Source organism: Pleurodeles waltl, chromosome 2_2 (genome assembly GCF_031143425.1).
Source record: "Pleurodeles waltl isolate 20211129_DDA chromosome 2_2, aPleWal1.hap1.20221129, whole genome shotgun sequence".
Lineage (NCBI taxonomy): Eukaryota > Metazoa > Chordata > Amphibia > Caudata > Salamandridae > Pleurodeles > Pleurodeles waltl.
In genome coordinates this window covers 749,181,839-749,195,869 of record NC_090439.1, presented here as the reverse complement: position 1 = coordinate 749,195,869, position 14,031 = coordinate 749,181,839, and the positions used below count along the sequence as shown (strand labels likewise).

General features: G+C 40.2%; 1 protein-coding gene across 1 annotated transcript in view; it reads right to left on the bottom strand.

Moving 5' to 3' along the window:
• Positions 1-14,031, bottom strand: part of TMEM70 (transmembrane protein 70) — a 58,260-nt gene that overhangs the window by 40,659 nt on the left and 3,570 nt on the right. Inside the window, exon 2 of the mRNA XM_069220365.1 lies at positions 6,417-6,528. Within this exon, the coding sequence (XP_069076466.1) occupies positions 6,417-6,528 (112 nt within the window). The remainder of the gene's footprint in view (positions 1-6,416; positions 6,529-14,031) is intronic.

The window sequence follows — 14,031 nt, the reverse complement described above, 5'->3', positions numbered from 1 at the left end:
TTTGTGTTTAATGTTTGCATTACAAACTGTACTAATCGTCTGTATATTGCCTTCAGCTCAGCATATAAGCGACAGACCTCAGCTACCGTTAGGTTCGCTGCAGCAGGGAAAGGTGTATACGTGGCCAATAAACGCCAGGTAGGACCATCATTACTTAGAGGACGTAACCTAACGTGTGCAATTGTGTGAGATAGGGCGCCATCAAGCCAATTATTATGTTCTTGATAAGATAGAGGTATCTCTAAATAAGCATATGGTCTGTATTGTGCAGGTACGTTTGCAGGTGTATAATGATGAAATGTATTTGTGTTCCCATCAACTGCTGGAAATGTGACCCGGGAGTAAAAAAAGTTCTGTTCTATAGGCTGGGGGAGCGTCAACAACAAATGTGACTGGACCACCCTGGGCTGCTAGGCCACGCGCCAATAAATGTGCAGTAAGTTGTGTTCTCATATTGACTGCAATTGCTACCTGTTGAGGATTCACCATTATCAATGGAAAATTTGCTTCAGAGATAGGCACACCAAATGGAGATTAGCCTTTTAATAGTTCAAGCTTGAACAACCCACAGCAATAGTTAGGTACTCCATACTTAGCTGAGGAGGAAATCCTCAATACCACGGACGTCTCCGTGTATGGTACTGAGGTATCTTTGTATGTAGTGAGACAGAGATACTCAGGAGGACCCGAAAATTAGAGCCTGACCAAATGTTGGCGGAGCCATGTAGAGTAGGCTCTCATTATTCTAATGAGACTACTGGATTTGAGCGGCAGAATCACCTGCGGTGTGGGGGACTGAGTCTATCCCACTACAGGTGACACCTGTCAGCCTAATCTGGGTTGTGCTCCGGCTAACTAGCAGTGCCTCATCTACACCCAAAAGCAGGGCTGATTGGGCAGCCGAGCGCATGACAAATGATTCCTCAGGAAAATCGTGTCACTCAGATCTCATCCGTTTCTCTCAGTTACATTAGTCTCACATATACAAGGACAAGCAGAGGCAGTATAGGTTTCAATAAGGTTTTAATGAAGCAACTGCATCTTATAAAGCATGTACTGCAATAACCAGGATGATAAAGCATGACAGGATTAAAATTGTGACAAGAAGAATGAAGCATAGAAATAACGCTACCATATTGTCACTAGATTCATTAGACTAATTCCTACATAGGCTATATTAGAGCACAGTTCTAGTTCTGCCCTTCAGGGTCCCCTGGGAAGACATAATCCCCCATACCTTAGCAAGGCCTGAGGTCTGCAGAAGCAGCTGTAGCAAAGCGTTCAGCAATCAGCATACAGTCGCGGTCAGCTGGCTGGAATCTCCCTCTAATGTGTATGGGATAGGGAAGTATTTTTATAATAAAACAACTGATGTTCTGAGAAAATGTCCCTACGTAAGGATGTGTATGCTTCTATGAATACCAGAGACAAAGCGATACCACGTTTTACCGGCAACCTATCTTACTGCAGCCTCGAGAGAAGCACAGAGTGAACAAGAATGTCATGTTTAAGAACGTAGTGCTGGCCTAAGCAAAGAACAGCTAGATAGAGATAAATAAACAAGACAACAAATGTGCCTATTGCTAAAATAATAAATGAGGTTGAATAAAATATCTCTAGCTTAAAGTGCACAGAGGGAGGCCTAGTGTGCTAAAATAACGTGCATGGAACTATAACTAAAATGGCTACTCAACAAGAGCAGTCAACACACTTAAAATGTAACTAATGGAATGGCATGGTAAAAAGTATTAAAGATTGATACAATATCAACTTGGCAGTGCAAAAGAAACAAAACAAATGTTCTAAAAAATGCCTATATTGAATGAGTATGTTCATTTGCCCATAGTAAAGCCTTATATAAAACATACTCTGTTGTGGCTGAACTGAGGGCATCACAATCTAGGCACAATTCATGCCAATTTAGAAGCATAGGACCACTGGTCATATGCCACACCAAGTAGTGTCAAGAATGCCCGATTTTTATTTCACTGATGAAATAAAGGCAAAACCCATGACATTACTGTAGTCTGTTAAATATAGCAGAAATTCACAACCAAAAGGGATTCAGTTTTCTGCTCAAAGTTAACAATACAAAATGAAATACAAAGAGATGCAAGAAATACCTAAACAGTTAGCCTACTGCTGCAAGAAAAAACAAGAACACATTCATGTTTTTGTAGCCATGGGGAGATTAATAGCCTCATTACAAGTCTGGCGGGTGGAAACTCGGACCCCCAGACCTGTGGGGATGAGACCGCTGTTGGGCTCCACCCGACTCTATTTTGATATGTCTACTGGGCTGACCAGCGGAAACCTCAGAAATCTGAGGTTTCTGCCAGTCAGCCCAGTGGAAACCATGCTGCAGGATTGGCCTCAGCTCCTCATGGAGCCAAGGCCAAAGCTGTTGCACAGAGGGTGGCCATCACCCTCAGAATGCGCACTGTGCCATAGCAGACAGTGCTCATTCCAATGGAGATGATCAGGAGGGGGAGAGGGGAGCTGCACTGCCCAGGACATGGTCGTGGATAGTGCAGGGGCCCTCTTGTGGCCCCCAGCACTGCCTTTCTGCCAGCCTTTTCACAGTGGTGCACCCGCCATAAAAAGGCTGGCAGAAAGAAGACTCATGATCAGTACAGCGGTGCTGAACTCAGGGCTGTCGTTGCCGACCTAGACTCCGACCGCCGCCACACCGTTGGGAACCATGTTCCTGGCAGTGGTGGAGGACTGACCGTTGGGGTCGAAATATGGCAGTCAAACCACCAGGAGTGAGGCGGTCCGACCGCCACCTCGAGTCTACCGGTCTTAAAACTGACAGACTAGTAATGAGGCCCTAAGTGATTTTCCCAGAATCACAGGATGTAGTGCTGACGCCGAGACTCAAACCCGGTACCCAAGTTCTAAAGTCGGCAGCTCTAATTGTTACGCCACATCCTATTGTTGCTGATGCAGACTTAAAATGGCCACCACAGCGTGATGTATACAGGTACTTGCAGCCTTAGGCATATGAGTGCATAAGAGATGATGCTTTGGTGGGCATTCTGGATTTTTTTTAATTACTGTTTAAGATTGTGCACACTTGCCTTGAAGCTCTAAAGGAAAAAAAAAAAAAAAACAACAAAACACATGCAGACAGGCATTCTGAGGAAAGGAAGCCCCCAACAGCAACTTGCTAATTCCAGAAACTCAAAAAAGTTTTTAAAGAATTTGGAAAATAAAACTGGAAGGGCAGGTGAGCAAATGAACGCAAAGCAACAAAGCTCTAGAAGGAGGAGGTTGGGGAGCAACAGACGAACTGTGGGAATAGGAGGGGGGAGGGGGAATCAGGGAGCGTGTAGGTTTGAACAAAAAAACTACTTGGAAAAAGGTTGGTATTGCCTGGTAAATTGGTGAGTCTGATAGAGTTACTACATGCTTGGCACAGAGGCAGCCCCAAGTCAGAATTCTCATACGAGGTGTCGGGGTGAACGCGCGGGTCTTGGGGGCTTATAATACACTGCATCATTCGAGAAGTCCATTAAGTTAAAGTAATACAGCTATCACAAGAGTGTGGAGTCCGAAGCTTCAGAGCGGCATTTACGGACTTATGCCTGGTTGCTGATACACTGCTTGTACATAGAAGAGTGCCATGAGTAATACTGTTGCTGGGGACCAACACATAGTGCTTTGTGACTGTGAAGACATTTGGGGTGCCTGCCATGCACGTGGCAATTCTGTAATGTCCGCTCACTGCTGCTGGCTGAAGCGCACAAGTGTACCTGCACGAGGATCAGCTTGAGGATAGCAGTGGGGGAGGCACGAGAAACAGCTGATAGAGAGGAGGAGGCATGTGAAGAGAATGTGCTCACTTACTGCTGCTGCCTAAAGCACGCAACCATACCTGTGCGTGTAACGGCTTATGGAGAACAGTGGGGGAAGGCAGAGAAACCTTTTTGGCAGTTTTTTATCATAAAAGTGATGCAAGATGGGAACATGCATCACTATCCTAACAGGTTCACACGCAGCCATAGAGAAATGCTATATATTAAAGCAGCTACAGGCACTGAAGATGAGCACCCACCCATCGAAACACGGGCAGGAAACAAAGGGAAAATATATTCCCCCAAAACAAACAAAGCTTAAAGATACAATACTTGGTCCCTGCTCTGTGGGAGGAAATGAAAAACAAAAAGGAAGGACAAAGAGGAAGGACTGACCACTAGCAAGCAAGGATTTTTAAATGACACTGAAAAAAAACAAATTAAAAGCAGTGGCAGGGCATTAAGCCCACAAAGAAGTATTTACTGAAGTATCACAAAAGGTCTTGAAAGCTCGACCTAAAAATACCCCCAACAGGGAGAGGAGAAGAAGTAAGTTAAGAAAAGGATAGACTTATTTAGCTGGCTAAGATTTCTGCGCTTTGAAATTCTGCTTTGTAAGAGAGGAAGATCAAGGAGAGTGAACAGGACAGATGTTTTATTGAACACAACTGATTCTAATATCTCTAATGAAGTCTACTGTGGTTTAAAGTAAATTATTTCAAGTATCTGCACAAATTATGTATTTTCACATGGGCCACTCTCATCGCCAAGACCTTGAAACTGGTGGCAATGGGATCCAAGGAAATTTGAAGTTAGAAAATGTTTTTGCTTGAATAGAATGCCATATAGAATAAACACAATGGGAGGTTTCACCTGGCTGACTGATTTAAAAAGTGTCAGACACAGCTACAGTCTAGTTCATGTCTTTGTACAGTCTTAGATACTCAAAGCAGGTGTGGTAAACAGGCTCCTGGTTGGGTTGAAAATCCTAACTTTCTTTAATCATGACAGAAAGATGAATGTGAAAAACTGTTGAATGGACAGCTAAATATTCCCTTCTAACCTGCTAACTAATGAAGGTCAATGAAAAGGAATGTCAGAGAATTCCAAAGAAAGAAAACTTTGCAAACACAGCAAAATCAACATTGGGATCACGAACTGCATGGAGGAAACATGCACACTATCATCAAAAATGCCACTGGGTAACCCTGTCACAGCTCTTCAGACACATATTTGTGATTACAAATTATACACACAGTACACTCTCACGATGTATACTGTCCAACACAAGCATTCCCCAAAAACCGCTGTAGTGTCACTGGTGGTAACTTTTCATAACAACCAGTGCAAATTCTGGTTTTGCCAAAATGATCAAAACATAATGTCATGAAAATAACAAAATGATTGTCAATTAATTGAAAAAATACACAAGTGCAGATACCGGGGCTGATTCACAAAACTTACAAAAATTTTAACAATCCATTTATCATGGGGGTACTCTTAAGTTTTGGGTTTATTTCTGACATTTTGTCACAAACATCTTAGAGTATTCAAGGAAATCTAGGCATGTTGGAATTGAGTTTTAGCAAATGAATCTTTTTTCATCCTTTTTTCTTGACAGAGCTCACTTCCATTTCCCACTATAGAAAACGACAATTGAAATTAAGTATGCTATAGGATGGGAGAATGGCAAATGGTCACTGTATCTTTGTTCACATTAACTTCAGTTTAGACACATTGTAACACCACAGAGTGTGTATTCGAATGCGAGCGCACCTAGCCAGCAGCCCTTAACCTGCTGGTAGTAGATAGCTCACTCAGACCAGCACTGCAGCTCACAGTTGATCTGTGCATTTTAGCGTGCTCCCCTTAACAGCTGAGGAGGCACTGTAACAGGTGATTTTCCATTTCAGTGCAGTGATGCAGACCACCACACTGAAATGCGTTAGACTCACGCCTGATGCGTGATTCTTGGCAGTGCTGCTATTATTAACGTTTAAAGGCACCAACCCACATGTGAAGTGGCATTATTATATAAATATAAATTCAATTTACCGTTAATCGTTTACTCCCACACCATCCTTGATAAGTCTTCTCACTGGAGCACTTTTAATCAGACTGCACCGCCACTGCGGTAGGAGGTAGGCTGGGTTTCTCAACTGTATTTATGCTAGCAAGACATTTTTATGACCCAGTCCTGTCGTCCTTTTTCTTCTCCAGGACAGACTATTAAGGTTTGACTTCTTATATTGTCCTTGATAACGTTTCTGGCTCACGCAATGAGCCATGTGCTTTTGAAGGTACTTTTTTTTCCCCTTCATCTTTTTGTTGCTTGCAGTCGTCGCTGCTTTGTCAAACGCATTGGGAAAGGCAACAGATCTTGCATCAGCGAGACCCACTGGTTTTGCCAATGCTTCTTCATTAATGCAAACTTCTCTCTGTGCATCACAACAATGCTCTATGTGTCTGGGTTGTTTCAGTTATTACCACATTTATTCAGTCCCACCTGACGTTCGAAAATATAGGTGGAGTAACCAGTGTCATAAAAACTATTTCACTGGAACGGGGTGCGAACAAACAAAAACATCAGAGAAGTAAAATTTCAGTGTTCATACATACCAAGAACTGCTCTTGCTAAATTGCCAACGTAAACCAATCTTCCATATTCTCGACTGACAGACGATGAGGATGTGGTGAAGTTCCTCAAGTAATTCACACATGAAACTGGTATCTGCAAGATATGATCAATTAATTATTGCTCTTTTGTTTATGTGAGAAACCTCAACCACAAGTTACGCGCAGGTTGTCTAGAAATTAGTTTTAGAGCTTCGATTCAGCAGATTAACTGTACTTCCCTGGCTCCTGTGCTGCCTGGTCCTAGATATACTCTAGTCCAAAGGTCTTCAAACTTGGGGGGGGGGGATAGGGGGCAGTCCCCCCTAGCGGGGTTTCAAGTGATCCCAGGGGGGGCACCAGACTCTGCCAAAAGCAGCATTATACAGCTAACAGGCCTCTGTTTTAAGAAGGTAACCGTACTTAACTGCAATGTTTAAATAAGTCTAGACAAATTTAAAAATTGCCATTTTTATAAAATAATTGTGAAAAATTCAGAGGGGGGGCTCAATGATTTTTATTTTTCAACTGGGGGGGCGCAGCATTAAAATGTTTGGAGACTACTGCTATAGTCTCACATTAGCTGGCGATGGGTGCAAATGAAGAACAGAAACTGCATTAATGACAGTGACGATTTACTATTTCCTTTTCAAAAAGGAAGGGGGAGAATTCAAAAACGTAAAACTATCCAGTGGAATGGCCATGAAAGCGACAAGAGACATGCTTATGATACATAATGCAAAGTAACAATAAGTAGCCGAAATACTGGACTCATGCTGCACACACACAAAATAATTCCTTATTAGACACATACCAGAAGAAACCAGAGCTTATTCTGTAATATTGCTGGCCATTTATAATTATGTGCTGGAAAGTGGAATTTTGGCTATATTAAGATCACATCTTGAGTTTAAAATTTGCTGCAGCAATGCTGGCTCGGCAGTAAAGAAAGAGAGAAACCTGATAAACAGTTTTACTTGCTTATTCTAATTGAGGTGTAGTGTGGAAACAGAAGGTCATCTAAGGAATAAAGGTAATTCATTAATTTTAGGGACATAGGACAAGCATTCCAAAGCAAGATGGGTGTGACAGAAAGGTGAGGCTAATAATCAAAGACTCTACGTCAATGAGTAAAGTTAACCTAAGAGTACTGAATGAATAGCTTAAATACATAAAAAAAATACCAAGACTACTGGAAAAACAAATCTACATCTTAAGATCAGGTGAATAGGAATTAGGTGTGCTAGTGAAACAAATTGTCAAAATACTTTTTGAGAGCAATTTTTTGATTGAAATATTTTAATTTAAAACATACTCATGTTATTCCGTACTTTTGGTTACGTTTTTTATTTGAAATTTTATTTTGACAAGTAGCTAATCTTTATCCAAAGAAATTCTGGACAAAATACTCGATTCACATCCTAAAATAAGATATTGTTAAATTTAGTACAACCATCCCTGCTTATGTATTGTATATTATTATATATATACACACACACACACACACACACACACACATATATACAAATATATATATTTTTTTTTTTAAGACCTTTTTTTTCCTAAAAATCAGAAAAAGAAAATCCAGCACTGCAGACGATAAGATCAAAATCCATTTATTTAGACTTGGCTAACGTGTTTCAACCATTACGGTCTTCTGAATAGCTACTGTCTCATTACAACGCCCCATCAACCTTAGAAATGATATCAAGAAGTTGGAACATTGGCATGCCATCTGGAATAATGATGTAAGTTATCCTGTGGAACGACATTACAGACAGGTGCACAATGGAGAAATTGATGGTATGTCTTTTTACGGAATTGTCAGGCGGAATCTGACTCAGAGAGGAGGAGACAGGGAATCCACAGTTAGGAAGAAGGCATCCAAATACATTATCAGGCTGAAGAGTATACATCCGGGCAGACTTAATCAGGATGAAGAGCTTTATGTACATGTGGGATGAGAACTAAGATTAGATGGTTTGGGTTTGAGGCTGGAGAATTAAAGTAAATGTGCTTATATTTTGGGTCTTTTCACTCTGTATCATTGTCTTATTTTTCTTCTTCTTGGGAATTTTGGTTAGTAAATGTAATGCTCCTTTATTTCCCTTTGGAAAGGTCAGACATATGGTTGGAAGGTCATATGGGGGTCAGGAGTTTAACTCCTTTTGCCACTGGCCATATATATATTTTTGTAGAATTTTGTGTGATACATATTGACACCTATCAAATGTGATATGACAGTAAATATATTAACATTTAAAATCATTTCATGTTAATCGTTGTTAATTTTTTATAAGTGTGATAAGGATTATGGTGGGTGTTTTGATTTGATTAAGTAGAAATGTAAATAAGAAGCATTATTGACTTTTTATGTTCGGAGCAGGTTAGTTTTTCTTCCATGTCTATGAAATTGATTGATATCATTTCTAAGGGAGATGGGGTATGTGTCAACAAGAGGCACAGACGTTAACCCAACAATTGGAGAAAGTGTCTAGCATAGGACTGTACAGACTCCCCAGCATCCATGTTGTTAGTATTAGGGCGACTTTAAGATACTTTGACTATACAAACTACAATTCTAAAGCCAGTACTTGAATATTTGGAGCAAAGTTCTTGTCAGAGAGCCTATACATAACTCCGTTTACTGTAACATGATGTAAAATAAATTATGTTAAGTTTACTAGTACCGTGGTTGTTTTAACACACTGCAACTAGATATATTAGCATTTAAACTCTCCAGTTCCAATAAATTGAAAATACAGTCTATTGCATGCTATATCACTAATAATCAACAGAAACTACAGGAGGATAAAAGGACACTATCCACCTTGTTATGAAATCTACGGATCTCTTTTAATCATGAGACTTCTATATTGCTTCAATGATGCAGATTGTTTAAACATTTTCAGGTGAATCAGGAATACCATTCTACTAATCCACAAACCTGACATACAGCCAGGAAACACCACAGCTTAGTATCACCAATATGGACAGGCTTTCGGTCTATACTGTCTACGTCGCAATGTTATGTTACCTCTTTTGCTATCAACATTCTGAGTGGCTTTACCAGAAGCTTATCACCAGAACTGTCAAATATGATCATTCCTTTAGGAGCTGCAGTTTATTTCTCGTATGTATTATTTTGTCTTATTTATTCCCAAAACAATAAATGCAGTTTCCCCCGGATTTCGATCATACTGACATTTATTTCACGTTCATTCAAATCACTTCATTTTTTAAGTACAAATTAAAATTGTTTAATAAAATTGTATCAATTTCATCTGCCAAAGGAGAGATTTGAGTGCCAGAGACCGGTAGATAAAATATTCCACCTTATGTATGAGAGGATTCTCTCACACCTGTAACAAGGTATAATAGAGGGGGTAGATCCTCTGCTTTCCTGGGACTCTTAAGTAAGCCAGGTTATCTCACTTATTTTATAATATGGCTTGCAACTTAGATTATACTGATGTCATCAGGTATCTCCCGTAAAGCAGACCATCTATTGTCCTTCCCAAAAGGTATTTTGTAATCCTTAGACTATCCAGATTGGGCTATCCCAGGCTATGCACTCCAGATCAATAGGCATCTTGATTCTTGTTTACATTTGTCAGTATTTCATGTGTCATGGTATCCATCATGTGAGGTTTCTGTTTGTATGTGGCGGGATCCTGGCAGCTCAAGCTGGACTCTAATTATTCAAGCAGGATCAGGTCAGGTTTACATTTGGTTCATCCCTGTTTAGAGTGGCACAGTGGGCAAGAAAAGATGTATTGAAATGTGACCCAAGTAATTGCCACTGGCTGAAATTATTCCAGCATTTAAACCATCACGTTTTTGTTTTCTAAATAAATAACATTACTTCCCAACTAAATGTTGATTGCTTTTACACCGTGTGGAGTTATTTCTTTGGTATCTTTTATTTCGTTTTTCATCATGTTCCCCATAAACCTTCAAAATTAGGCACAGCCTTTTTGGCATAATGCACAGTGTAACAGGGCTACTCCCAAAACTGCATACACGTTATGCTTCAACAGAACCTGTGGAACAAATTTCCTTTATTAACAGATTCGCAGTCAGACTGCATCCGAGTTGTTCAAGCAAATTTAACTTTATTCTCAAACTGGATGCAAACTTGGCATAACATTCTACCAGCCCTAAAGAAAAATTTCATCTTTAATAGAGGGTTCTGGTACATCTTCAAACATACTTAAATTGTTTTTCTTTGGTTTGGTTCCTTCCGTGCTAGCTTCATGTTATGTTAATGTGCAGGACGAGGGTGACACATGGGTTTTAGAATGAGGGTAGCATAAGGGTTTTTCAGAATGGTGGTGGGAGATGACGTGTAGAAGATTCGAGGGGTGATCAGTTGGTGAGGGTTTGATGCCACTGGTGTTGTGTGGTGTTCCTGCACACCTTCATGGATACAAGTATTCAAGATTTATGCTTTACACTCTGATTATTCAACATAACAAATGTGGCAACGAGTAGGAGTTTGAACTCCACCTGTACAATGAAAATTAGGTAGTGACTGCTTTACAGGTATGAAAGACTCTGCACTAGTTACAAATAGCCTGAAAAACTAACAGCACTTGTCAGCAAGAGGAACTATTTTAATTTGTGTAACTTGTGGAAGCAGCCTGACTAATTAACTGTATTTGTTTAATCAACAGGAGCAAGAAACTGTGTAACGCCCGAACACCAACAGTGCAAAGGAGAATGTGCTGAGCTCTGGGGAGAAAGCATTCAAGGTGATTAAAACGCTACACACACTGATTATCAAGAAGACTAGGCAGAAGTCAGAGGATATGTCTGCTCTCGACTTCTACAGTGGTTTTGTAAATATAGAAAAACCTTAAAAATAAAAACCCAACTTACTCAGATAGACAAGAGTAGGATGATTTTTCTCCATTCATGAATCAGAGGTTTTCAAGTGCCTGATGTTATCTGCATGCCGATTGGCTCAAGTTCATATTAGGTAGAAGACACAGCTGGATTGGTCCAACGACCATTATTGTGGATTGGTTGTTAATCTAGTGAGCTTGGATTGGATAACCTTATTAAGAGGATTAACGATACTTTGAATGTATCTGTAGGAAAGTTGTATAAATCACATTGTGTTCTGCCTTTTTGAATAATTTTGATTTCCGATTTCCTTAGAAGAAAGACAATGACAATGTGATTGTGCAAGCGGCATTCTTCCTTGAGCCTGAAGCACAAAAACTGACACTGAAACAATTGTTCAAAGCATTCAGAGGATACATGATGGATACTGATTGCATTACATTCAATCATAGAAGGAAACAAGCCTTACTATATAATTCCCTGGAATCAAAAGGGCAGAGAATTTTTTATAATTTGCCCATGTTAGTAGCTCCTAGTTCAGATGAACAGGATGTTTTTGAGGAAGCAGTACACAGATTACAAAAGTATTTTATGGAGGATACCAGCATAATAGTTGAAAAACATTTTTTCACAAGGCGTCAACAACAACACAAATCAATAGATTTCTTCTTGATCTCACAAATTGCTATCTACGTGCGAGTTCAATGGAAACCTGGATAATTACTTGAGGGATCAAATTGTTGTAAATTGCTTTGATAGGAGAACGCAAGGAGACCTGCTTTGTTGCAGAAATCCTTCATTACAACAAACCCTGGAGACTGCCAAAGGGACTGAAAGATCTGTAATGACATCAAAGGAACTAGGCAGACTTGCACAAGAAACTGAACCTCAATATAATGCCATAGCAACAAAATCTAAGAAGATGACAACATCTAAAACTGCTGTTAGACCATCTACCCAAAAATCCAACTAACGTTTCAGATGTGCTATGAAATCTAATTTGGCAAAATTCAAATCATGTTTGGTGTTAGGCAACACATGTCTCAAATATAAGAAGGTAGGACACTTTGCCAGAGCATGCACAAATGTACAAAAGGTTGTGCTTATCTGGGAACAACAAAATATTGAGGACATTGTTGATGAAGCAAGTTCAGACATGAGCAGGGTGGTGTTAATCATCAAGACCATTGGTACAAATGAAAAGTCTGGTGCTCCAATTTGTCACGTCCAGACTGGTGGCAAGACCATGCTTTGAATGCTCCATTTCTCTGGTCGACATTGGAGAAAACTTGGTTTCAGGCTCTCCTTAGCACAACTTTTGACCACTCAGGAGTTATGTTTGCAGATAAGTTTGGTGTAAACCAAGGCTTTGAGCACAGAATTATTCTAATGCATGAAGCCATATCAGTGTTCCTTTGAGCATCGGAGGGGAGTTCAAGGAGCATTTGGATAAGCTCTTTGCGGATAGCATCATTGAACCTGTGAACTTGTCACAATGGATCTCCCCCCCCTGTAGTAGCGACAAAAAAAGACAGGAGAATTAAGGCTTTGTGTTGACCTCAGGTCATTATACAAGAACATTTCAGTGAAATGTTTCCCTTTGCCTAACTTACAGGAAATGTTGAACCATCTGGGAGGAGCTAAAGTATTTTCAGTGAAAAACTTGAGTGGAATATCAAGAGGAACTCAGTAAAGATTCTATTGACTCAAAAGCATTTAATACCCTGTTTGGAGCCTTCAGAATCATACGCATGCCTTGTGGCTGTGCCGCAGCGATGTGTTTCAGAAGTTCATGTTTAACATGTCTGGGTCGATGAAAAATGTGATGGCCTATCAAGATGACATTTTTATATTTTCCAACACAGAAGAGATCCATCTAAAAGTATTGGGGAAGGTGTTGGAAGTGTTGTGTACGCATGGAGTAACGGTTAAAAAGGACAAATGCAAATTCATGGTGAAAGAGATTAAATATTTGGAACATTGTATTTCGGAGGTGGGAATAAAACCCAAGATTGATTTAGTGGAGGCCATAAGAGCTAGTTTGACCACTACTAATAAGGATCAGGTATGATCCTTTCTGGGTTTGTGTGGATTCTACTCCAGGTTTATTGATGGCAATGCTTTCCAGAGTGAGCCTTTGAGCAGGCATCTGACAAGTGAAGTAGAGTAGGGTGAAGAGCAAGAGTCAGAGTTTCAGTCTATGAAAAACATTGATTGCAGATGTCCCTGCCATCCAAGACTTTGAAGATAGTGCTAGTTCAGTTGTCATGGTGGATGCAAGTGGGGCTGGGTTCAGAGCAGTCTTGAGTCAGATTTCGGAAGGGAAGGAGACAACTATTGCATTTGCCTCAAGGAGTTTGATATGGTCTGAGAGGGAAGCGTTGGCACAGTCTCAGCCACGAATCACATTGTAATGTACCTGTGTGGAAGGGAATTTGTCATAGTCATGGACCATCAACCATTAGTGCGTCTAATGACTGACTGAAATGGGTTTTAACAAGCCCAGCCCTAGATTAGTGAGGTTATTGTAAAAAATGTACTACTGCATTTTCTGTGTGAGGCATGTCCATGGGAAAATAAATTCTAGGGCAGATGTTTTGTCAAGGTGTCCATTGGCTTCACATAAAAACTAAGAGTTTAAAGATGATGTTGAGTGTGAAATTGGGAGAGTTGATGCTATTACAGTCTCAAAGGAGGTGATTACTTTGCACGAATGGCAACAATGCAGCACCAGTGATACCTGTCAATCCAAGTTAAGGCTACATTAGTGATG